Below are 27,365 nucleotides of genomic sequence, written 5' to 3'. Positions count from 1 at the left end.
GTATCAGGTGCACAGGCATGGTGCAGTACCTCAGAGGAATTTGAGTTGAGATGAAGCAGTGAGGTGTAACGTATAGGCCGTAATTGTATTTTTGCACGAAATTGCCTGGAGGAGTCGAACGGTGCCTGACTGCGGATGACTCCGATCTCACCTGATTGAAGCCATGTACTTTTCATCAGTTGATTAATCTTCACCCATGGACTCTTGATTTTATGTATCCCATTAACGTTTAATGTGATTGCCCTGTTTTTGGAGATGTAACCTTTTCACAGAATACATTACTTATCCAAGGCAGCAATTTCAGGGGAATAAGGACAGAGAGCATATGAAGAGAATTTTGTGGGGCTTTGATTTCCCAGTGTAGTCCTCAGCGTGAAATGCATTTTTTTTCAAACTCAGGTAAATTTAGTTCGTTATCCTTAATTCTTGAACAGATTAGATACGTAGCAATATCCAATACACATGATCACTTAGCTTAAGCAATATGCTGTATACGGGATAATTTTGCACTGTGAGCACAAATGCCAATGTCGACACAAGCCCTTTGCCATTACGTTAATAAAGTTGCTACTAGACTCAGATCAATGAGGCTGATTTCTCTTTTAAATGGCCATTGTCGTGTTACATTGCCACACATCGTTTTGACCAGATTAACAATTGATCAGTGCTTCGTATCGTGTTTGAAAGAACAGTTTGCTGAGAAACATTTTACGTGGTCTTGAATAAAAAGGCTGTTTGGACATATGTTGTTTTTGAATTGGAAAGACACAGTACTTAAAGTCTTTCTTTTTTTTTTTTTTTTACTGTAAGTATATTGGTCGAGCAACTGTTAATCACACATATTGCTCTATTGAACAGTCACACTTTGTGGATGTACAGGGATACATTGTGGTCATCTCTTATCATGCATTTTTCAACTCCATAGGTTTTAAAAACGTCACACTTTATGATCAAGAACTCGAAGGTCACAATTTAAACGAGCGCTCTTCATAAATTCCATCAGCTCTTGTCAGTGTTCAGCTTCCTCTCATCTTTTTTCTGTTGCGATTATTTTTGGCCCGACTTTGCCATAGATGGTGTGACCGTGCATAAGCACAACTGGCAGTGGCCTAATGCACATCTGAGCAATTTACTCTCTTTCTGCAGATTAAAAGCACAACGCTATTGTGGTGTCCACACCTACTTTGTATTTAGCAACAGTGATGCAGAAACGTGTCCGTGCATCAAAAGGAAACCGAGTAATTAATTTCCCATCAGATGTGCTCACACAATGAAGAGTTGAAGAGAGAAGAGTTCTGGAGGGCGTATGTGCTAATGCCATTGATGAGTTTGCTAACTATGCGTTATAGAAAACAGCACAAGAGGAGACTACAGACATAATTGCATTGATTTCTCTATGACAGATACAAATAATGACATTTTTCTCCATCTAGAGGAGTTGCCGGATGAATTATGTCACCCATAGACATAAACACAGTACGGTATTATTCTTTAAGTGAGACTCCATGCAAAATAATGATTGAGTGAAAGCATTCTTGGCAGTGGTGGCTCATCATTTGAGGGTGCTTGGCTGTCTCGTGCCCAGCCAATCGGCTTGACATGCCCAAGCATTAACTAATGAAAATCAAAAGGAAATATTATCATAAAAACAGTTCAAAATATATTAAAATCAAATATACGTACAGATGAACAGGATAAATAGTATACAGTTACTGCTGAGTAAAAACAAGTCTGCAAAGTAGTCAATGTACAACTATAAAATATATAGTTTGTCTAGATACATTCAGCACTATAGTTGTAACATTCTTATAGGTGTGGCCGACAGTGCACATGTAGGTAATGTCTTCTTACCTTTAATAAAACTGATTGGACTCAGGCAGGATCATGAAATAAATATCTACATGGACCAGCATGCAAATATTCCTTACCGCATCTCCTCTCCAGCTTTGAGTTTACCCCGGAGGGTTATATCTAGATGAAATGTCATTTCTAATGGAAAAAGGAATGAAATAACAAGGAGCAAGAAATGTTCCATTTCCCAGAGCGAAATGGGACAACTGCATTTATTAAAGGCACGATCAACATGTTTGATCAACTTTTGAGGATGCTGAGCCTGATTCAGTGGCACTTAAAAACACGTTTGTGTTCAAGTTGACAAAAACTATTTTCTTTACTTTTGTAATTATGGTTCTTCACCATGCAAGTGCATTCATGTTTTCAATTTGGGGACATTTCCTGTCCCCAAATTTTTTTTGTAAACCACAATTCGGTTTGATGGTCAGAAGTTACAACAGCGTTCTTAAGAATGTATCAAAATGTGAAGGGGAAAAAAAAATCACATGATGTAGCGGTGCAGGTGCTGTCCTGCAATTGAAACAGTTGTGTTTTGAGTCTACAAGCAAACCCCCGCCTCCTCATTGGCCAGCGGTTTATAGTACGGTGCGGCGCATATAATTACAAAATTGATTTTTCTTCATAAATCTGAACATGGGGCTCTTAATCAGGAGCGGTCTGTAGCCCGGAATTTACGGTATTTATTTTTTACGTAACTCCCCCAGGTTTATAGTCAGACCCATAGCAACGCGCTTAGCAACAAAAATCCTTTTGTTCCGCTCTCTCCGGTGAGTGACGACATTTACAGAATGCCAAGTTGCCAGTCAGCCATTTTCATGCATTGCTGGTTGTCTTGTTAACTGTTCTTTGTATCCCAGAAAATGAAAAGATAAAATATAAAATTTTAGTGGCCTGAATTTATTTGTAGTGGCTTGCTACAGATCAATGTACTGTACATGTGGGAAACAGTGACAGTGTACAATTCAAATGGAGTTTAATAACAATTAATTACCTCCTATTCACAGGGGAGGTGTTTGTCAAAATACAAATGATAAAAATAATCATCATCATGAAATTGTTTTAATATGCAAGCCTATGATAAGTGATTCAAATATTCAACTACACTGGCACTCAAATACGCAGACGAAAAATTATAAAAGCTCATTTGATTTTATGGGCGTATTTTCACGGTTAGCGGCCCGGTGAGCCAGTGATTAGCGCTTCAACCTCACAGTGCAGAGGTACCGGGTTCAATTCCAACTCCGGGCTTCTCTGTGTGGAGTTTGCATGCCCCCCCCCCGGGCCTTCGTGGGTACTCTGATTTCATCCCACACTCCAGAAACATGCATGGCAGGCTGATTGAACTCTCCAAATTGTCCTTCGGTGTGAGTGTAAGCGCGGATGGTTGTTCGTCTCTGTGTGCCTGCGATTCGCTGCCACCCGGTTCAGGGTGTACCCCGCCGACTGCCCGAAGACAGCTGGAATAGGAATAGGCATCCCCCACGGCCCTTGTGAGGATAAAGTGGATCAGAAAATGGATGGATGGGTCATTTCGTGAGTGTTTTGGAAATGTCTGAAGAATGAATTAATGGTCCGGTTTATGTCAGACAATATTTTCAGGGACCGGCATTTAAGATGTGGCGGATTAATACAACAAAATAATATGGTATGAGCTGCATGAAAACTGTGGTGTTTTCGAAATATATGTAGCCGGGTCTTTGGAAAGACTGGACTGGACACAAAATAATTTTTAGATGGGTTTTATTCCCGACTGAACAATGAAAAATTGTTCAGCATTAAGATGAAAGACTGAGATGTTAACTGAATTTTAAAAGAGTTGGAAAAGGGATCTAAGAGATCAAAGAAAATTATCAAACAGATTAAGGAAAATTTCACCATAATAAACAACAGCAGTGGCTTGCTTGATAAGGAAAGAGAAATAAAAATACATTATTTCCAAGCCCCAACAATCCATGAAACTTAAAAGTGCAATCATTACAATCCAATGTGATGAGAGGACACACTTACTCGACACTTTCCGGCATGTTGGGTGTATACAAAACACGTGGAAAAACACAAATGATCTCCCCTCTAAAGAACAGACACACAGTTCACATCATTTCACAGTCAAAAAACATATTTACATCTTGTAACATTGAGAAAACACTTACGCTATACAGCTGTTCACACGACTCACTAGCGGCAGATTTCAAACTCCAAAACACGATATTTTGCTCTGAATATCGCCAGGGTTACAACGACGATCATGGGTGTATCAAGTTGGGACAAGCAGTAGGCACAGTTCAACGACTACCCTCCTTCACGTGCATGTCACCCTTACTTCGCTTCCTGTCTGATTCCCACACGCTCTATATGTTCCCGCGTGTTTTCATCTAGCGTGGCTCTTAAAGTGACAGTGCTACATTTGTTAAACAAGGCAGCCTTCACTACAAAAGTCTAAGTATGGTTCACCTGGTTACATATAATAATAAACACAAGGAGCGTCTAATCTGGCCGCAACACTGATCGCTATGGTAATGTTTAATGCCTTCAAAATACGATACAACGCAAATTCAAAGTGCATGAAAATGACAACTCACCACAGCCCCGAGCTTGATTTTCTGCAACTAGACCAGGGGTGCCCATTACGTCGATCCTGATCTACCGGTAGATCTAAAACAGGTCCCAAGTAGATCCGAAGAGTGTCGATGAGAAAAAACAAACAAACAACCATTTGTGTGTCTTTGTACATGTTAGTAACATATTTTTTTTGTGTTCATGTACGCTGCACCCTAAACATCTTATCAGTCTCATTTTCACCCCATAAATATTTAAAAAATAAAATAAAGCAGGTAAATCTTGAATTTACGGTGGCTTGTGATTACGTCACCGGAAGTTGTTAGCGCTCAGCAGTCTGCAACTGCAGCTTGTGATCAGAGCTGTTGCGCTCTATCTTTTATCGTCATTCAGAGTTTGCTTCGTGTACAATTCACCGAGGGCACGGGCAAAGAATTGGAATCTAGGAGGGTCCAGGGAAGCACTTTAAAACGGTACGTGTGAGCTACGATCGTTAACAGGCTGCAAAAGTGCGTCACATGCCTCAGTTTCAGGCTGTTTCTCATCATGGCGTGTGTGTGTGTGTGTGTGTGTGTGTGTGTGTGTGTGTGTGTGTGTGTGTGTGTGTGTGTGTGCGCGCGCGTGCGCGTGCCGGTAAGGGTAGATCCCAGGAGGTTAGTTGATCGAAAAGTAGATCTTCGATCCGAAAAGTTTGGGCACCCCTAAACTAGACGGTCCCATCTCGGGGTAATAGGAGACAATGACACCTCAAGTGTGCGGTTTATGTCCAGTCTACTTCGTAATTTTGTTTTAGTCGCCGTTGCTGCAGAAACCCCCCACCTCACACAGGTAGGATGTCGGAAATAGCAACAGTGCTATTGTGGCGATCTCAGAGTATTCAGCCATAACTTTAATCCAGTTGTCTCGAACGTACTTTTAAGGCCGCCGTCATTTGCGATCTCTAGCAGTTTTTTAAACTCATTTTGTGACCTCCAGCGTTTTGTTTTTAGCGTAATCGGTCACGTGACGGAGAAGCGTGGCTTGACGTGAGTCAAGCGTGACACAGACGGATGTAACGGAGAATCCGGTAATTTTTCAAAATAAAACATCTTTCGTATTCCGAAATAAATAAAACGGAATTAAGGCAAGTTCTTTCTGTGCGGCCTGGTACCAAATGCCCTGCGGACCGGTGGTTGGGGACCCCTGCTATACAGGACATGGTGTTTACTCCTATATTTAATAGCCATGTGAGAAAATGACACATTGGTGCTTTGACTTTCCTTTTGAAGATGACAAAGAACACTGTAGAGATACTTAAGTACTTGGAAGTGTTCGCCGGAGCACCAAAGACACTTCGCTTGACAGCTGTGTCAGACGGCGTAGATGCAGTGGGTCTCATCCCAGACACAGGCTCTCATCTCTCACTCTTCTGAAACATGATAAAGGGCCCATCTCCTCTCTGCTCCTTATCTCCACACTCATATCTCCACTCAACAGACTTGCTATTTCTGCATCTTCACAGGCACCTTTCACCACAAGAGAGTGTATCTCCTGGACCAACGTTATCGTGTCACACTTCATCTCAACAGCCTCGGAGACCCGGTGATGGTTTGCGGGCTCACTGTTTTCCCAATGCGCACAAGCTGTTTTGGAAACGGTCCAGTCAGAAGATACAATAGTTAACTCTGCACAATTATCTTTTGAATTCTCAACCTGCTGTATGGAGCAACTCTTCCCAAGTAGCAGATGCATGAGGTCCCCCTTTTGTTTGTGCACCATTAACTAATTTGTTTTTAGTCTTTCGCTCCGGATTGGTGTCACACTCCTAATCCCCACGCTGCATGGAGCTGCCTCCCCTCCTCCCAGAGTAAAAGCGGAGCTGTTGGGAAGCAGGATGATGGAAGCAGGTGGAATTATCACAGCTCATTTAGCGCTAATGTTTTGCTCCTCTTAATTAAAGTAGGATTTACACTGTACATAAATGGCACCAAATGTGTAACTACGGTTCGTTTTGTTGTGCATTACCCGCTGCTTGCTTTGTCTGCTCATCTTTCTGCTCCAGTGAGCTCACCTTTGGTCTCACAATGCCGGAAGTTGGAGGGAATGATAACTTCAGACAGTTTGTCTGTCACCACATGAATTGATCTGTGTGTGAGCCCTATCATTATTGTTTTTTTTTCAGCTGACATTTCTTTGTGTGCTTCTGCAGCGACTGCCGCCTTCCCCACCCCTTTGTCTGTCAGGTGTTCCCTATACTCGGCACTCGGCATTAGGACACAGACTTGGCTCAAGGTGACTGTATGTGGAGCACCTCTCAGGAGATGTGCAGCGCCTGTTTAGACGTAGAGATGCAAACATACAATGCATACGTGTCAGCACACAATGCCCCCTTGTCTAAATGATCTGCCAACGACCTCGAAACAGCGAACAGGAATCAAGATCCTTGCTGGAAATTTGCGCTGTTGCATTGGGTGTGGTTCAAATTTGCTGAATGTGATAAGCAGCTACCACCTTAGCGTCGACATTAGACAGGATGCATGCAAAGACATGTCCACTTACTATTCATCTTTTTTACAAAAACAGCAGTTGTCTGAATCGATGGTCAAATGCTGATGTACATCTCGGTTTTTGCCAGTGGACAGATCAGCTTGTGTCGACCTTTTTTTGAGAGGGGTTGAGCTGGTTTTTGAGCTGTGATCTATATCTCTGTAAACTTTGATAAGGTCACGATGGTTCATTAATTGGTTTTTGTGATATTGATTTACTATTGTGTCTGATCGTTGCCAGACGGTGACCAGCAGGTGACCTTGAGGCATAATCAATTTATCAGCGACTTCAATTGACAAGGACGGCTGCAATAAAAACAGACAATGTGTCCTCACTTAATCCAATTCAGTCCACTCCAATGTAAGCCGTAAACATCAGTGCGTGCTTACACTATAGGTGGATACTTAATCTGCACATCTATTTATGAAAAACAACATTTATTTCATTGAAGCAAAGGACATCAGCGATTCCGCTCCTCCATTGTCTTTATCTTTATTTTATTTTTTTCCTGCTCTCATCCTTGCTCCCCACCTCTGCATTTGTCCTCTGTATCTTGTGGTGCAGGTGATGAGTTATAGTGGTCATAGCGATGCAGCTGATAGATGAAGGTGAACTTAGCTGTGGCCTACAAGTGACTTTAGAGGACACAGAGGTCGTCATCCATCCTTCCAGCCTCCGACAAAAACTCAAATCTCATTGCATGATTTGAGTATAAAGCCAACACACTCGTTTGCTTAGCATGTTCTCTTGCACGTTCTGTTCATTATATTTGTGCTACATTTCTGTAGGTTCTTGTCAGACTCATAATGAATCACCTCTAATTGGGTTGCAGAGTCAGCGTATGTTGTAAAGAATGGATGTAGGACCTCGATTTTACAGACTAAATGCGGGGAGTGGTTGTCTCTTAAATCGAATGACTTTTTTTGTGCCAATGCAGTACACAAATATTGTTTTGTACACCCAGTACAATGCAAAATGATGGTAAATTAATACGAAAAGCAGTTCAATTTTTTTTCCCAACATTTTATCCAGACTTCACATCTCTCATGTGTGTGTCACGATTGGATGCCATAGATTAAAAAAAAAATAAAAATCTGTATCCTGCACCAAAATCAGTTTAGCATGGTTGACAGATATGTATACATACTACTTGTTTGGAAAATATGTAGATTCGCCCCTCTTCTGCTGTGTGCCCACAATGACGCGAAGATAATAACCACATTTTCCATTGCCTTTGATGGGAATTTAAACCTGCCAACATGGTCACCAAGTACGTACGTCTGCTAGCTGGAGCTAGTCTGTCATTATATCTGTGACACCTGCGGTTCAGCCCGGAAATACGCGGAGGCTCCCAATCTCTGTTGGTTGCACCACAGCGTTGGTTGCAAAAAAACAGCGGCTAGCACTGGAACTAACAGACTTTTTCTAGCGAGGCTCTAACCGACATAGGCTGAGAAAGTTATTGACATACTGTATACATGAGAAAATATCCCAAAAATGCTGGAGGTGTTCAACTGGGGTGACACATTGGGACTAGTCTGCCGAGTGACAACAACTGTTCATGACTATTTTGTAGGTGATGCGCGAAACAACCAACTTCAGAACAATGTCATGAAAGGGGTGGGGCAGCATGTACAGTTATTCTGCTGATGACAGCAGTGGCATCAAAATAGGACTTCAAAACAGAGATTTTAGCATCCCCTTTTTCAAAAAAAAAAACAAAACAACAATCCTGATTTAAATAGTTTCTCTGATCAAACGGGTGATAATTGACTCCACTTCACTATTTGGACAGCTCATGTTGTATCTCGTTATGCTTTAAAGGACATTCCTTTTTCTTGCAATTTTAAGTATCCTGCTTTCGCATCACACCTGCGTCTTTATCAGCCACTAGATAACATGGCTGGTGAGCAGTGCCACAAGGCAAGAATCTGGTCCCACTTTCTTATCCAAGGCACTCAGGTGTGGCACTCTTCCACATCCGCTATCGGCATGAAATTACACGCACGTTAACCCCATTACCACTTCAAAATGAACAGGCTCCCCATTACTGCCTTGCAGCATGCACTTGAGATGCACCTTTCCCTGCCTAAAATATTAATGGCAACTTCGTTTGAAGATTACGTTCATGGCATGTACAAACCCCGATTCCATTGAAGTTGGGACATTGTGTAAAATTGCCATTTGTTTTATTTACATTTTACATGCTTATACTTAATTGGAATTGAGGTTTGTTGATCAGCCCGACGGGGGAGGTAAGAAAGGAATTTCATGGCATGCATCGTCAAATCTTACAGCACTCAATGCCTGTTATTGTCTATCCGAGCAGAAAACGTGAAGGCCTGCAAAATCATACTCATAAATGAGACTTGGTCTAACCCACCTCCATGCAGATTTATACGCTATACTGTTGGACTTGCACAAAAACAGCCCGATGTTCAGCTCGCTTGTCTGTTGGCTTTTCCATGGTTGGATCTGTGCAACAAAACATCTGGCATGTCAGGTATGTGCCCTTTCCACTGAAAGGACATTGTTTAATGCAGCCAGAAATGAGGATATGTAAAATATTGGAATTGTAAAAGGTACAGAAGGAGGGAGGTCAGCACTCAGGGAAAAAAAACAAAACATATTACTGCTCGAAGCAACCCGAGAAAATCAATCTGTGAGCCATCGTGGCTGTTGTGTTTAGGATCCATCAATCAACAGGAAAAGGTCTTGCCAACGTCATACAATCACTGTGGAAACAAAAATACCAAGTAGACACAGTGCCTGGCTGTCGACACAGTGGTGCAAATGCGTGTGTATACACACACACACACACACACACGCACTTATATACTGTATTTGCTTTAAGTAGCTAAGTATTTAAATATATATATACAGTATATATATATAAATTCTTCGCTATTTAAAGGAAATGCAGAGAAAAAAGAGGGTGATACACTTTGTTGAACATGCAATGTGACGCTTGACTGAAATGATTAAATTCTAACGAGGTGCTGCAGAGTTAGTGTGTGTGCATATATACCTGTGTATTGGAAGATATGAATTTGCACAAGTACAATATGCTTCGCTGCATGTTTTTCAGATTTGGATGCGTGAAAACGGAAGAGATGAAAGTTTGGAAAAAAACATTAAATCGTCTGCACAGGGACATGTGGGATTGCTTCCTTCACATATAAAGTATCATTTACCAGGACAGAAGTGTGCACTAATGTGTGTGTGTGTGTGCATGCATACTAACAGACAGTATTCAATTTAGAGATGCACTTTGATGCAGGCAGCTTTGGTTCAGACTTCCCCCCATGAGAATGTGAGTGTGAATGGTTGTCTGTCTCTTTGTGTGTCCTGTGATTGACAGGTAACCACTCCAGTGGTTGACTGCTTAGCGCGTCTGCCTCACAGTGCAGGGGGTCATGGGTTTGAATCCGGCTCCGCTCTTCCTGAGGTTGCATGTTCTCCTCGTGCCTCCGTGGGTTTTCTCCAGCTATTGCGATTTCCTCACACAATCCAAAAACATTGTATTCAGTTGTGCTTTTGCACTTTTAAGGACTGCATGTTCCCCAAAATGAGAACGGCCAGTAAAATAAGTCAGGATCAGGAATGTTGAAAATGTATTTTGTTAATTTTACTACCGAAGGTGCTTAATTACATTTTAAGTGTGTCACTTTACTCAATCAAAAAATAGGATAACAAAATAATTGAGGGCAGAGAAACAACGCTAAACCATGGATGGGGAAGTTGAGGTGGACCACATTCTCACATTAGGATTTCCTTCAATTGTGTGCTTTGAGGGAAAAAAGGCTGCAGAAAATAGCTCCACGAATATCGACAGAGCAAGACACGTGACATGGGATTTTTTTTTTCTTGTGGCCACAATATCGATGAAATAGTGACACCAAATAATAATTTCTGGCCCTAAATTAGGACCGACATAGAAAATACAAATTTGCAGGTTAAATTCTCATGAACAACTTTGACAGCTGGGTGAGCAAATGGCATGTACCTTTGCTGGAAACCGCAATGACTGGTGTCTCATTTAGAATTCTTTTTTCATCAAATGTACTGTAAGGTTACTGAGAATGTCTTTGTAGCTTATTGACAGCCTGAAAGAAAATCCAACCTATGATATCTGCGCCCAATGTCTTCAGCGTCGGCCTTTCCCTACATACTAGTGTGAGCTGCAGTCGTCTACTTGTTGGTATTTACATACCTCTGAACCAAAGTTCTCTCTAATTTGCGTATTCATAAACCCCAAGAGCATTCCTTGGACCATAGTGAGCAACATCAGACATGCACACGGTGGCTACCAAACCAGTATCACACCTTTCCAAACATCAGCTCGTAACGTTAAAAGCTCAAAGTTAAATGTTTCTTAAATGTTACCATAAAAAATGCAAACAACCTTCCTATCAAAATAGAACATATAATCAAATCGAGATTTGTGACCCGAAAAAAAATGGGCCGAGGATGTTACTTATATTTTAGCACACAGCACAATTAATGAATGTGCACTCATAAACCATGAAGAACATGTTTTTTAATAAAACACACACACACACACACACACACACACAAATCTCATCGCCGACCTCTGCAGCATGCGAAAAAGCCTAATTTAAGCGGATCGTAAACGACACCCATGTTAGGACTCGTGCCGTCTTGACTGCTCAACTAAAATTGTTCGGGAAGTGGGAATGGTGTGCTGTCCTATTTGTTGATTAAACTAGGGTGGAAATGAAGGACTGAGTAAAGAAATATCAACGGCCATAATCAGAACTGTGACCCTGACAGCAGTGTGCTGAGGAGAAACGGCTTGTTCTTATCTCCAAGGAGACCTGCTGAAAGTCTGCCGTGTGATGGCAATGACGATCATTCTTTCAGCCAGGACCCTGTTCTTCTTTGCCATAATGCATCTTGTCACCAACGCCATTGCGAAAGGGAGTGAAATGCCTCACAAGGACAGCTTACATCCTTTGAAGTCTAATAATGTCATGGCGTCTGAAAAGATATATTCTTAGTTGGCATTCGGACTTTTTTTTTTTTTGTAGATGCATTGAAAATATTTTTTTCCTTTGAAATTAAATACAATGAGCAATATTATTACATATCCAACATCCATCCATTCTCGCCCCTGCTTATCCTCATAGTTCACAGAGTACATCGAGCTCAGATTGATTTTCACACTAATTACCCATTTCAGGATTTTGAAGTTACTTTGTGGCATCTCAGGGCGTAATCGATAAAGCGGAAACTATCTTAGGTTAGTTTTTCAACGAATAACATAGGATGGTTCAAAAAATAAAAATAAAAACAGACACAAGTAGATGATTTCCTGAATAGTGAATCGGTAAAAGTTTTCCCCTGTCAAATTTGAAGTACAGTATTCGTTTCCTGATTCTTTCATTCAGGCCCTGTTGTGCATATTCCGATCTTTTCTTCATTAAAATGCCCATTTGCTTGTTGCGCTAAGTTGCGGGAGCAATGAGAGTGCTGCTAATTGCGTTTGCCACAACCCTCCTAATGACAACGTTGTCTCAGCGTCTGGCAACGAGGAGCTCGATGGTCAACGTGGCGAGTTCTGTTGATACAATTTGTCATTAGCTTTAAGGCTTTCGATGCCTCTGTAATTCTGGACAAGCTGGTACAGTAAAAGTGTGTGTGATCATTTATCCATCCATCCATCCATTTTCCGAACCGCTTAATCCTCACTAGGGTCGCGGGGGGTGCTGGAGCCTATCCCAGCTGTCTTCGGGCAGTAGGCGGGGGACACCCTGAATCGGTTGCCAGCCAATCGCAGGGCACACATAGACAAACAACCATCCACGCTCACATTCACACCTAGGGACAATTTTAGAGAGTTCAATCAGCCTGCCATGCATGTTTTTGGAATGTGGGAGGAAACCGGAGGACCCGGAGAAAACCCACGCAGGCCCGGGGAGAACATGCAAACTCCACACAGGGAGGCCGGAGCTGGAATTGAACCCGGTACCTCTGCACTGTGAAGTCGACGTGCTAACCACTGGACTACCGGACCGCCTGTGATCATTTAATCTTGTGAATAAATATAATTTTCATAAAATGCTGTGTTGATGTTTTCAAGTGTTGGTGCAGCATACTTGAATTTCTGAAGCGTGCATGTGTCCTTTGTTGAACGAAATCCAATGTAAATTGTTTGAAAACATGTTTCTGAGGAAATATTTTTACAACACACTCCGCATTTTTCTTACCCGTCATGTGAATGCCCCCCCCCCAAAAAAAATGAGCACATAACACCATCCAGTGTGGGTCCTTGGGCAAGATCCTTCACGCTAATGCCTACCTCATACAATGATGACAGACAATAAAATGAATGATATGCCGGCTCAGACGTCGCCCGGCCAAACAAGGTCTGCGTCAGGTGCTGGGGAACCAGAGCACCTTGATGAAAAATGGGCTACTGGAACAAAGCGGAGATGGGCGAGATGCGATAACATGGCTCTGTTGGAATGCTACTACTCAAGCAACCCTAGTCGTTACATGCAGAGAATGTGGGCTAAATGGTTACTTCGAAACCCACAGTCACGGTTGACCACGAAACAACTAGTAGCTCAGTGTTCCAACATCCACAAACGGCAACTGCTGTCACAACTTGAGATTGATGAGGTACAACGCAGGTTCCATGGTGAAGGGCCCCAGGCTGCCAGATCAGAGGAGGAGGTCATACCAGAGATTGGGAGCGAATGCAGATGATGAGATTGGGAGGCCAGCCCCAATGAATGAAATGCTGAGCGAGGCAGCAACTGACCTGAAAGCGAAGATCATGGCGAGAATGAAAGCTGGGCAACCTAGAAACCGATTACAACGGCTATGTGAAGTACCACCTGAAAGTCTCATGGAAAGTGTGAATGCAGCACTGAGGACGATCCCTACCCTAACGATCACGGAAACCAATGAGCTGATATACGCTTCAGCATCAGTGATCCTTGAGATGCTTGGCTATAAGAGCAACCATGGAAGCCATGAGATACGTTACCCACCATGGAAAAGACGGTTGGAGGCTAAGATCAAGGCGGCTCGGAAAGATGTGAGTCAATTGACGGAGGCCCAGAGAGGTGTGATGAAAAGGCCAATACCCGACAGGTACATCCAGATGACCATACCTGAAGCACTCAAAACTGCCAAACAAAGGCTCCAAGCCTTGTCCAGCCACCTAAAGCGGTACACGAAAGAGAATGAGGCCAGACGAATAAACAGGCTGTTCGCAACACAACCTGCAAAAGTGTACGCTCAGTGGCAGGGTCCTAACAACAGAGCTGACCCACCAAGACTGGAAACTGAAAGGTACTGGAAAGGCATATGGGAGAAGGAGGTTGCACATAACAGCAGTGCACAATGGCTGGTGACCCTGAGAGAGGAGCACAGACACCTCCCTGAACAGAACCCAGTTACCATAACAGTGGCAGACATACAGGAAAGGGTCTCAGATATGAAGAACTGGACAGCACCAGGCCCGGACATGGTCCACACCTACTGGCTAAAGAAACTCACAGCACTCCATGAGCACCTAGCAGCACAAATGAACCAGCTGCTGAGGGATGGTACTCACCCAGGATGGCTAACCGAAGGGCGAACGATCCTGATCATGAAGGATCCCTCAAAGGGTGCAGTCCCATCCAACTATCGGCCAATAACCTGTCTCTCCACAACATGGAAGCTCATGTCAGGCATCATTGCGGCTAAGATAAGTGGACACATGGATCAATACATGAGCAAAGCACAGAAGGGCATTGGTAGAGATACCAGAAGAGCCAAACATCAGCTCCTGGTTGACAGAACAGTCGCACAAGACTGCAGGTCCCGACGTACCAACCTGTGCACAGCCTGGATTGATTACAAGAAAGCCTATGACTCAAAGCCACATACATGGATCACTGAATGCATAAGGTGAACAGGACCCTAAGAGCCTTCGTTGCGAACTCGATGAGGATGTGGAAAACCACACTTGAAGCCAATGGCAAGCCACTTACCCAAGTGTCCATCAAATGTAGCATATACCAAGGTGATGCACTCTCCCCACTGCTGTTCTGCATAGGACTGAACCCCCTAAGCCAAGTAATCACCAAGACAGGCTATGGATACCGCCTCAGAAATGGAGCTACAATCAGTCACCTCCTCTACATGGATGACATAAAGCTGTATGCTAAGAGCGAAAGGGACATAGACTCCCTGATCCACACAACCAGGATCTACAGCAGCGACATCGGGATGTCATTCGGGCTTGAGAAATGTAGTCGGATGGTGACTAAGAGAGGGAAGGTAGTCCGCACTGAAGGGGTCTCACTCCCTGAAGGAACAATAGCAGACATTGAGGACAGCTACAAGTACCTCGGTATACCACAAGCCAATGGCAACCTCGAACTGGCAACAAGGAAAGCGACTACGGCCAAATACCTCCAGCGAGTGAGGCAAGTCCTAAGAAGCCAGCTCAATGGCAAGAATAAGACCCGGGCAATAAACAGCTATGCCCTGCCAGTGATCAGATACCCTGCAGGAATAATAAGGTGGCCAAAGGAAGAGATTCAGACCACGGACGTTAAGACCCGAAAGCTCCTAACCATGCATGGAGGGTTCCATCCCAAATCCAGCACCCTGAGACTGTACGCAAGACGAAAGGAAGGAGGCCGGGGACTAGTGAGTGTGAGAGCCACTGTCCAGGATGAAACATCCAAGCTCCATGAATACATCAAGGAGAAGGCTCCAACGGATGACGTACTCAGAGAATGTCTCAGACAATGGGAAACAGAAGATAAGGCGCTGGAAGAGGGCCCATCATGGGAGGACAAGCCCCTACACGGGATGTACCACCGGACCATAACTGAAGTGGTCGATCTCAAGAAGTCCTATCAGTGGCTAGAGAGGGCTGGCCTGAAGGACAGCACAGAGGCACTCATCCTGGCTGCTCAGGAGCAGGCCCTGAGCACCAGGGCCATTGAGGCCCAGATATACCACACCAGACAAGACCCAAGGTGTAGGTTGTGCAAAGAGGCACCTGAGACGATCCAACACATAACTGCAGGGTGTAAGATGCTGGCAGGGAAAGCCTACATGGAACGCCATAACCAGGTGGCTGGCATAGTCTACCGAAACATCTGTGCGGAGTATGGACTGGAAACCCCAAGGTCAAAATGGGAAACACCTCCGAAGGTAGTGGAGAATGACAGAGCGAAGATCCTGTGGGACTTCCAGATCCAGACTGACAAGATGGTAATGGCGAACCAACCAGATATCGTGATCATAGATAAAGGGCCGTTGAAAAGGGAAAGCCGTTGTAGTGGATGTAGCGGTCCCAAGTGATGGAAACATCAGAAAGAAGGAACACGAGAAACTCGAGAAATACCAAGGGCTCAGAGAGGAGCTGGAGAGAGCCTGGAAGGTAAAGGTGACAGTCGTGCCTGTGGTGGTCGGAGCACTCGGGGCAGTGACCCCCAAACTAGATGAGTGGTTGCAACAGATCCCGGGAACAACATCGGACATCTCAGTCCAGAAATGTGCAGTGCTGGGAACAGCAAGGATACTGCGCAGAACCCTCAAGCTTCCTGGCCTCTGGTAGAGGACCCGAGCTGAATGAGGGACGGACACCACCCGAGGGGGGGGGTGAGACGAGGATTTTTTAATATATATACATACACCCCACACACACACATATCCCGTTATGTAGATGACGGCGTGCAATGAGAAAGGCTTGAAGAATAAGAATTGCATATACAAAGCCCAGTCAATAACTGGCGACAAGATACAGCAAGTGGTTCGGAATGCATTAAAGATAGTTGTTTTTTTTCCCCAGTTTTTACAAGCCAGAAGTTTCAAGTAGCCTTCTTTAATGTTTCAGTAATGACCGTTACTGATAGTGAACACAGATAAGATTTTCAAGGGTATTGGAACAAATGCTAAGATGTCTTTGTGAGATGTAACTGATGAAAAAACAGCAGCTATCACCAAATGATCTCAGTACAGCTGTATAGGCTTGAAATGAATAGATTTTTCACTTAGTGACCACTCTTACCTTATTCACTCGTTTGTCATGACAAACTAATCAAACTTTCAAGCAAGTAAAAGTTTTATAGTTATGCTGTTGTAGAGCATCCATACCAAGGTAAAAAGCTGTTCAAGGTTCTGCAGATGTCTTTGATGACAAAATGTTTTCTCTGAGCTTTAGCAACAGCTGCTGACAAAAGCAAATGAAATGAAAATAGTATTCATAATCATTTTAAAATTCAATAAAAGGTGACAAGTACTAAACAAAAGAAAAAAAACACTCCAAGTGTGCTCACAACATCTGTGGTGTCTTGCATGAGTTTGTTGGTTTCTCTGTTTTAAACATGTACACCAAACAATTCCTAAATAGGACATTTTCCCCACCATCACAAGATCACATTCCACTGGCTAATTTAGATTTTATATCATCCATTATGATGGATTTAGCTGCGCTCACCGACGAGCTCGCTTTCTGCATAACTTGCATGTGAATTGCACCACCCAGTCATATGAGTTACATCAAGTTCTTGGAGCCAAATATATTATAGTAGTCTGGTTCAAAACGAATGTCACCAGTCTCAGAAAAACCCATGTTCACACCCCAAAAAAAACATTTCATGTCGAAAACAACAGACGCCAATAAATAATTCCAATCAGTCAATAATTTGTCCAGACCTTTTTGGTTGATACCGCAAAAATAAACACCATAATAAAACCATGTTTTAAAGAAACTTAACTTTAAAAGAACAATTTCAGTGCTTTCACATTTACAATTTCTCTCTATTATTGGGTGACAACAAGTTGAGGGTTCCCTACTTTTAAACGTAGACTAAATGTTATGCATTACATTTGCACCGGCTTCAATAAAAGCTCAAAGTGCTGTAGAATATTTTTGTCGGATGAGGTTGGAAAAAAAAAATCAATAATCCAATGTTTCCTGTGGCTTTTCTCCACCCGTGATCCTATTCATATTGTTATTGAGGTTTTAAAGAAACCACCAAGGGTGAAAATGAGAAGTCATGTATTGAATATTTTTGTGGTTTGTTTTATTATTAAGCAATGCAGTAAACATTTTGTGAAAAATGCAACATTTCACCTCTGGTGCAAATACTGCATAATGTCTGCCCTCAAGAGGATCATTATTGTTATTTTGTTGCTGCACACGCTCTCAAAATGTCGATTACAAAAGACTTTCAAGCCCTTTATTTTCCTTTTGTGTCTCTGGTTCTGAACAGCTGATCCATGTTGTCAAGTTCTGACTAATATTTTTCAATTCCAAAAATGCAGGCTCAGACAAGGTGCAATTGCAAAAATATTTATTAAATCACACTGAAATCACTGGTCACAAGGAGCCAGGCAAACAATGCATGAAACAAAACGTGCTTGATAATGCAAGGTTCAATAGAACACCGAGAGAACACAAGCGAAATATCCAAAAGTTCAATAACTCGAAAACATAGAGCAATAACAGAATAACAAAAACACGAACAGACAAGGATCTATGAACAAAACAAGAGGGATTATGAATTGTATCGAAAGGTCTAGGAAATCACACTTGAAGCACATCAGCGAGCAAGGTCAAAAATCAAGGAACAGGCAGCTTGTCAGTCCTTAAATACAGAACCAGGCTTATTGGGGGAAATGTGGCACAGGTCCACCTGCTGGAGGGAAACGCCCCTCACTCCAGCTGGAACTAAAACACAATCCAGACAGAATCATCTTTGTGTTGACATTTTCATAATTTTTGCTCTTTTAATATTTCACGCAAACTGTTTTGTAAAATAAGAAAGTGAATCGGAAGGTCCCCGATAGTCACTCTTCCTAGAAATGTTATTTCACTCTTGTGAAATGTATTACAATAATCTGCAAAAAAATGCTCTATTTACACAGTGACGTACCTGCCAATGAGACACGGTGATGAAGGCAGAGACGTGTGTCGCAAAGACAAATGTGTGTGAGTGAGCTGACTGTATATTACATACAATTCATGAAATATGCTGTGAATGCGTTCAAAATTCAGCGTTCATGTGAAAGAGGAGAGAGGGTGCCTTGCCTGTTTTACGGAGGGGTGGTAACTGTAAGTGAAGGTCATATCTAAAGCTATTTGGGTTTAGACTGCCAGTGGCACAGGGTAAGCCAAAACAACGCTCAGGGGGTGTTGATCCCCCGCCCCCCTTTCCCACTCGTTCTTTCCCTATGGCTTTATTAAAGGAGGAGGCCGCAGATTAATGGATGTGCAGTATAAGTAGGATTTAGTTTGTTATGCTCCCAAAAGAAATTGTTCAATATGAGACTAATGCGACAGTTTTCTAAATGTACTCATCTGTCCTTGTACATGATGAGCAATCGGCAAGTCAAGGTAAGGCAGTTCTATTTATAAAGCGCATTTCCTACACAAAACAAGACACCGTGTGCAATAGATCCATTCATTCAAGGTTGGAACATCATCGCGATTATTTTCCAATCAGAATGGCCCATCACCGACAGACAAAGTGCAAGTAGGTTTTTGCAGCCACCGTTATGTTCCACTCAGTTTAAGGACTGCAGTCTGTCATCATCGCTGCGCCCAAGCAGTCTGGCCAGAACTCAGAGCCAATGGCCTGGCACCAGAAGCCGAGCTATAGCAAGGAGGTTTAAAAGGGGTAGCTCTCTCGGGCAGAGCTGAACACTCGTAGCTCAATGACCCCACAGCCCGGACTCTAATATCTGATCAAGAACCATCTGTTGAGGCGACCAGAGCCTAGGCATCCTCCCAGAACCCCTTCCTGCTGACCGACCTCTCCAAGGACAGCCCAATGGGATCTCAAGCTGTTTGCAGGCTATTAGATTGATTCGGATTCCAAGGCGAAATGCTCGACAGACAAATTAACATTAGAGAATGCCTAAGGCGCACTCAACTCAATTCTAAAATAACATGAACAAATATCTATCCAGATAAAATTCCGGATTATTATACTTGCAAAGTAAGACTTCATGATTTCAAAATAAGATGCATTTTACTTTGTTTCTTTTTTTTAAATATATTTTTTTAACATATCACTATGCATAAAACAAATCAACTTGTCCAAATGCAGAATGAGCGGTAGTTGCAGCATGGCTCTGTTCATTTTTGTTTTCTTTCTCCGACTGTGTCCCTCTCCTCAGTCAGCATTAATTCCGTCAGGGACCGGTGAATATCGAAGCACGAGTTTAAAGGCTAATCAAACCACACAATACTGCCGTGATTTCAAACAACGATGATGATGCCGTCACTGTGGTTTGAGCAGTCTTAACACCACACTGAAGCAAACGTGGTTTCTTTTGAATAAATGTGTGCAAATGCATCTCGTAATTCACAGTGTGACCAAAGTGCACTTCTGGTGAAGTTTGCATCCTGGTAGAAAGAGTTTCTGCTCCTCGTTGAGTCACACGGGCCCATTTGCCAGCCGTCGATAACAGTTGGCTAATGGCTAATGTGCCACACAAGACTGATGCCGCACTTGCTGTTTTCATTTTGCTGCTGTAGTGCAGTAATTAATCCATCTGAAACCTTTGTGCTCACAAAATAAATGCTTTCCATTTTCATTAATAGACAACTCATTAGTATGTAATGAGCAAGACAACAGTATTCCCTTACAAAAGGTAACGTGAGTGTGTTGCTCTCCACAGTTTGTACAAATATAGACCTTGTTTGCCTCCAGGGAAACTGCACTGTTATTTGAAAAAGAAGCAAAGAGAGGCCAGTATTGGAATTTACTCTTCCATAAAGTCCATTTTAAAATGTGCTTTTGTCCAACACTTTGACAGACTTTCCTTTTTGGACACTGGTAACCTGAAGTCACTCTCAAAATGTATAAAATGGTCTTGACTAAATGCAGCGACAAGCTGCCTTTGTCTGTCTGTGTTTGGCAATTGCACCGGTGAAAATGTGTTGCTTTAGTCACACTGATGGCTGTGCACGTTTTGTTCTCAAGAGGTTTTGTTTTTTCCGAATTGTTTTAAATTCAAAATATGACTTTAGCGACACTTATGTGCACATGAAGACCAGTCAAGGCTTCAGAAACTTTTTCTATTCCATACTGTTGTACCTGCCTTTTTTTTTTCAGAGGTTCACAACCAAATGGGGTGAGCAGACCCTTGAACCTCTACATTAAAGAATTCAATCAAACGTGTCATTATTTCCACTTTTCTTTTTATGCCGAGAATTTGTAGCAGATAAGTGAGTGCTCTTTACAGACAAGCCTACAAAACAGATTCGGAGGGATGGAGAAGAGAAGAAGGACGAGGCAAACATTGGCCACATCTAATAAATGTGCTACTTCTCATCACTGCGAGTGATCATGACTCCTCACACGATAAGATTAAATCTGCTCTTGTGCAGGTTCCCATTTTTCATTTAGATAAAAGTAGAAAGAAAACATCATTAGTGGCAAAAGAAGAGTGAGCTTATTTGCTGTGATTTGATGTGCATGTTTTCACAGACGACATCCATGTAAATGTGGGTGGGGGGGGGGGGGGGGCTGACACCGTGCTGATTACAGTCATCTTCTACTTTAGTACAAAGCGTTCTGAACAATACAGCACTACGTGTTTTACTGGGTTATATATATTGCTCAGTGTACAAATGTGAGGGAGCCAGATGTATGACAAGACAGCTGCAGTGTCACAAATCCATCTCAGGCTATCAGTTTTGTGGTTCTTCACCTTGCTGACTCCGATCTCATAGGTGGTGTGTGATTGTGGCTGGGATCTCAGCCTTGTTAGGCTCCGGCTCCAGAATGGACTCACCCAGTCTTGCGATCCTCACAAATATGTTTTGGCTTGTCAAAAACTGTCCACGGCAATCAAAGTTACAGTGGGGAAAACATTGGAGAACCCTTGGTTATGTATGTTATTCATCCTTATTAGTGAACCATAGAGCCATGAAAGCAAAATATTTGGATAGAGCCATACACGCACGCACACACACACACACACACACACACACACACACACACACACACACATATTTTTATATATATATATATATATATATACACATATAACTATTTTAAAAGTGAATTCAACAAAATGTCAGTATAATAAGCCTCTGAATGTATTCTTTTAAATAATTTTGTTATAATACTCACCATTAAAATGAAGGTTTTCCGTTCCTTACGATGGTTAAACAAAGCTTGCGGAATTATAGTCAGCTTGCCTGGTCCGTAAGCGGAGTTGCTGCTGGCTAGCTTGCACCTTGCTCAGTAGCTTTCGGCTGTCTTCCACAGGGTATTTTGATGAGAAAGTAGCATGGCGCGTGTCAAAGTGCCGCTTCACATTCGTCCGTTTCATCGGTTGTATTTTGTCATTGCAAATTAGACACACCGCAGAACCTGTTCTCTCCACAAAGGGGAATCCTTTGGCCCATTCGTCCTGAAGTGTACCATACTCGTCATCTTTTTTTCTTTTCACCATCTTATTCGTTGAAGGATTAGTTTTGAGCTAATGACCAAGCGGGCTGATTCAAAAGGGGGCGTTTACCTGTTACTCAGCAATGGCCGACGTAGGCCAGCATCATCCAATTGCAGCCAACCGCAGCCCTGAACAAGACACGAGCAGTGAAAGGTCGATGGATGGATTAAACAAGCGAGAATATTTTGTTTTATCTGCGAGCCAGATGCAATCATCAAAAGAGCCAAAGGTTCCCGAGTCCTGATTTAAAGGGATGAAAACAAGTGTTTGATTATAATTAGCTCACTAATTAGCTGATGCACTTGTACCGGTGTAAACCATCTTTGGTTCAACTGGTCTCTCACGAATAGATTTAATACTTGTTACAGTGTCTTTCCAAAATAAAAGTCAGAGCTGCTGGCGTTGTGCAAGTGCCTCCCTAATTCACTGCAACAGTTTCCCGGTGGTTGTCAGTCAGCGCTAATTTGGCCTGGCAGTGCTTTGAGCATTTGATTATCCAACCAGTGAATACACACATTCTGATGCATTAGAATCCCACGTATGTAATTAGTGCAATTGCTGCTTGACACTTTTTCATGTTTCAATGTGATACTCCCATATTTGGTGGCTTTCTTTGTGTCAACTTTCATTGGGTTGATTGAAGATATTTTGATGGGTCATGAATATTGTACATTTCTAAATGAATATGCTCGAACTACTGATGAGCTGTCTGATTGAAGAAAATAAGACCAGGGCTATGTACAGTATTAGTATGCTCTTTGACTTAATTCGATATCATATGGGTCTGATTCCTGTTTTACAAAGACACAAAACAGTCAGGGTATTTTTATTCCTCTTCGTTTCCAAATTAGGTAAAAACTTTTCCATCTTGAGGCTTGCTGAAACGTTGTTTGGCTTGCATGCATCCTTTGGGATGTGGAAACCTGCGCTGGCATATGGTCTACTTTACATAATACTCCAAGTCACGAGGGTCCCGCCGTGGGCACGCAGGCAAATCAGGACGTCACTCACACATTCACTTCAAATTAGGCTCTAAATCCATTCACTTTATGTTGCTGCTCTAGCTGTGAAGTGTGGCGCCTTCACTATGACGCGACAAACTGGAACTACGAGGAGAAGGAAGTGCTTTCAGGGCATGGCAATGACTTTGACAGTTCTTCACATTTTTTTCTTCACAAAAGGGGCCAACTGCACAAGATTTGGCTTTGTCTGACATGTTTGGAGACAGTTTTGTGGTGCACCACTGGATCCATCTGACTGGGCCTCACATGTTGAGTGGCATCCATCCCTCCGTGATCTTTATCGCATAAGAAAACCTTTATTTGTCTCACAATGGAGACATTCCCAATTTACAGCAGCAACATTTGACAATAAAGTTGTATCCAATCCAATCCAATCCAAATCATTATGAAAGGGGGAAATAGAACAACAAAGAGTACTGTATATAAATAAATATAAATTATAAAATATAAATCTAAGCATATTAAAAATGGGTGAGTTATCAAATACGCTCATTAGCTGAATGAAGTCATTCCCAGCTAAGGGAGGCAGGGTGTAACCTGAACTGGACAGGTGTGCTCAGCATTCCACCACCCTATTCAGTATTTTAAGGGTGGTGAAATGGTAAAAGTATGTTGGCGTCAAGGGAAAATAACAAGGATTTTCTTTGGGTGATAAGGATTGCTTTGCTTTTATGTGACAAACAACAGCGGTCAACATTTTTCATCTACATTTTTTAAATGGAGATGTAACTCAACTTTTCTAGGTGCATTTTTTTTGCTCTGACTCCAAATCTGCCTGCATTTTTGCTCTAGAATAGGGGTGTCAAACTAATTTCACATTGTGGGCAACAAACGGCCTCGGTAGATGTCAAGTGGGCCGGACCATTAAAATTATACCATACTCTGCTATCAATAGCTAAAATAACATGTCTTTCCTTTGTGTTGGTCTAAAGAAGCACAAGAACATGAGGAAAATGTTGAAATTTAATGAACATATCTTTTACAAAACATTTCATGACGCAACTTAGATTTCCTTAGACAAATGTGCAATTTACTTTTATCTTTCACATCTATGCATTGCAACTGATCCCACTGATCGTACAAAGGCACAAAACTTACCAAAAGTAATTGGTATTGAAAAATATAGTAATGCATTTTAAGATGAAACGAGATTTATAAAGAAGGGAATTTTTAATCCATTTACACGTGCATATAAAATCTAAATGTAATCCCTGCCTACACCTTACAAACTAAGAAGAGTGCTATTAAATCTGTAAATAATAAAGTATTCACACGCCCTTGATAGCGTCTGCTGTCTCAGTGACAGACTGACACTGCTGTTGTCTTCTTCTCTGATCAAAACAATGTTGTCTTCTGCTCTGATTAAAAGAGTGTCTCTAGTGGATACACCATGAATTGCATTTATTAAAATATTCATTTGGTGTCTTTTATGCATTTTTCACTTTTAAATGATCCTGCGGGCCTAATCGAACCTCTTTGGGGGCCGGGGCCGGCCCACGGGACGTATGTTTAACACCACTGCTCTAGCACATCAGGTTTTCATTCTACTACGACTATTGCTAATAATAATAATAATAATAGCACCTCATTAACTCATCATGTCAAAAGGGCTCAGTCCAATTCCACAAGAAACTGAATTGAGAAGCACAGAGGCGCAATTGACGCCATCGTTACAGGAGCAAAAGTCATAACTTGAATCTGCCCTGCTTGTATTCCGCAAATACATCCCGATGTACTGTAGCTCGTCTGCTTTCATGCCTCTGGCCGTTTGTGCTCAAACCATGAAGGGAAAAGTTTCAGTGTTGTTTAATTGCCGAAGTGTAAACAATATTCCTCTTTCTGTTTCTCTTTGCTTATTACAGCATCTTTGACAAGGTTTTCGTCCACAGGCACAAACGTGAGAAGTCAAAACATGAAAATCTCCATTTTGTAACAGAATAGCACGTCAAATGTACTGTTCATTTTTTATCCTAACAAACAACAAAAAAAGCGGTGCATTATTGTCTGCCCAGGAGAATATCCTGTGGGCAGTGAATGAATTGTAGGCCTTGAAAAAGAGTCAAAACAGCTTTCCGAAAGTATTTGATTTGCTGTGTCTCAGTGCTCTTCACCAGTGTCCAAGGGTGCTCGGGTTGAATTGTTTCAGAGATCGAGGATGTCCAGGGGTCTGGCCACTCTCGCCTCTCTACTTAAGGCTACTCTTCCACATGTTTGTTCACATCCTCCACCTGGTTGCTTCCTCTTGAATATAGAAAAGGTGTTTAGTGTTTTCCTGTAGAGAGCTTGTGCCTTTTGTGTGGGATGTGTATTCAGGCTCAACAATACAGTAATATGAAAAGACTGAATTTTGTTCGTACACTACCGTATGATTGATTCATGTGTGTGCTCTCCTCTTTGTGCAGGCGCCAGTGTGTCATCACAGACAGGTAAGATGGCCCTTACAGTCGTTAGCTGTTCTGCTGTGCCTTGCATGCTGTATGACTGTATGCATCTCCATCTTTGCGAGAGAGCTAAGCCACGAAAACTGGAGAGGAAAGGAGAATGCAAATTCCATCTGCTTTTTATGAAGAGAAAAAAAATAGAAGACATTTTTATTAGGACTCACATTTTTTTTCTACCACTACAATGTGACTAAATGCAGGAAGATATTACATCATGCGAACATCTGCAAATACTTTCATGATCACAATATTAAACTGGTCTCTAAATTTCCCAGAATTTGCGGTCAAATTACTGCATTTCCCTTTTGACCATACAAATATATTTGTCCCAAATCTCTCACCCCCAGTTCCCACCTCCTCCCCCATACACACAGACTGTTGTGCATCACATATATGTGATGATAGGCAGTATGCAACACTATCACACGGGCCTATAAAGGTAAGTAATGTGGGCTAGCCAGATGAAACTTGAAGGGCTGGCATATTGTATATCATCTCACCACCACCGGACTCACATGTATTTCTGAATGAGAGAAAGATAAATAAGGCCGCACATCATGACACTATGACAATGAATGAGTGCTCACTTAAATTGGCTTCTGCGCATCCATATCTGGCCTGGCCTCTGTTGGCCATTGAGTATTTTTAGCTCGCCTGCAGTAACGTCCAAAATATTTCCAAACACTCTCGAAGTCTCGCCTTGATATTGCTGAGGAGAAAAATATCGTGTTTGTGTCCATACATGACTGACCTGACAGACGTGACTTTGACGGGGGCCGTCTGGGCTGAAATGACAAGGGACCTTGGGGAAAAGAGTTTGGACAACAACAAATAGATCTGACAAGACTCTCTGTGCATATAAATTTTATGTCTGCCTGAGCATGAATGATGGATACAGTAGAAAATGTGTGCCCACTGACTCCTCAATGCATCTCTATTAATCTTTATGGATGTGTGCTTGTCACAACTCTTAAAAGTCCACATTGCCACTCTTTCCTAACTTCCCTAAAGTAACCAAAACTCTCACATGAAAGAAATCGGTTTTGCCTCTTAACTTTGTGTTTCATATTGTTTAAAACTGACACCATTGATGAGCCAACAATAAAAAATTCATCTCAGGTTCACATCTTGACAGTCCTTTAAAATGTGTGTGTGTGTATGTGTTTTGTTCCTGTGGTGCACTTGGCCATTCAGAGTTGTATTTTCTGTGACCTCACGTGGGCTTCGTGGTCAATCAGTTTCATTAACGCAGTATCTAACATGTTTTGGTAAAAGCGGGCGTAGGCAGCCAGAGTGACGAGCTGCACCATTATTCAAACTTATTTTCGTGACTTTTCTTTTCATTCTACTTGAAATGTGCTTACTTGTAGGAGCTCTCTTGTGTGTGGTACACAAATCCATCAATGAGTTGTGTGTATTCTGGTGAGTCGCCCAGCTGACTCCGTTTTTTTCTGTATTGTGTTGGCATGAACACTCATTAGTGTTAATCTAAAGACTCTGAAGTGTCATTACTACTGCA

The 27,365-nt window shown here is 42.2% G+C and overlaps 1 protein-coding gene and 1 long non-coding RNA gene across 2 annotated transcripts in view; one reads left to right on the top strand and one right to left on the bottom strand.

Moving 5' to 3' along the window:
• LOC147210664 (cadherin-4-like) overlaps window positions 1–27,365 on the top strand; it is a 209,991-nt gene that overhangs the window by 61,783 nt on the left and 120,843 nt on the right. The window contains exon 3 of the mRNA XM_086114441.1: window positions 25,808–25,831. Within this exon, the coding sequence (XP_085970567.1) occupies window positions 25,808–25,831 (24 nt within the window). The remainder of the gene's footprint in view (window positions 1–25,807; window positions 25,832–27,365) is intronic.
• On the bottom strand, window positions 3,735–4,179 carry LOC147210666 (uncharacterized). Its single transcript, XR_015101272.1, has 2 exons — window positions 4,005–4,179; window positions 3,735–3,924 (listed from the first exon to the last, which is right to left on the bottom strand). It is a non-coding gene; the product is annotated as an uncharacterized LOC147210666 (long non-coding RNA).

Source organism: Hippocampus guttulatus, chromosome 1, assembly GCF_054856545.1.
Source record: "Hippocampus guttulatus isolate MCC_2025c chromosome 1, RoL_Hgut_1.0, whole genome shotgun sequence".
Taxonomy (NCBI): domain Eukaryota; kingdom Metazoa; phylum Chordata; class Actinopteri; order Syngnathiformes; family Syngnathidae; genus Hippocampus; species Hippocampus guttulatus.
Note: the sequence above shows the minus strand (reverse complement) of the source record. Positions and strands in the feature narration are given on the sequence as shown.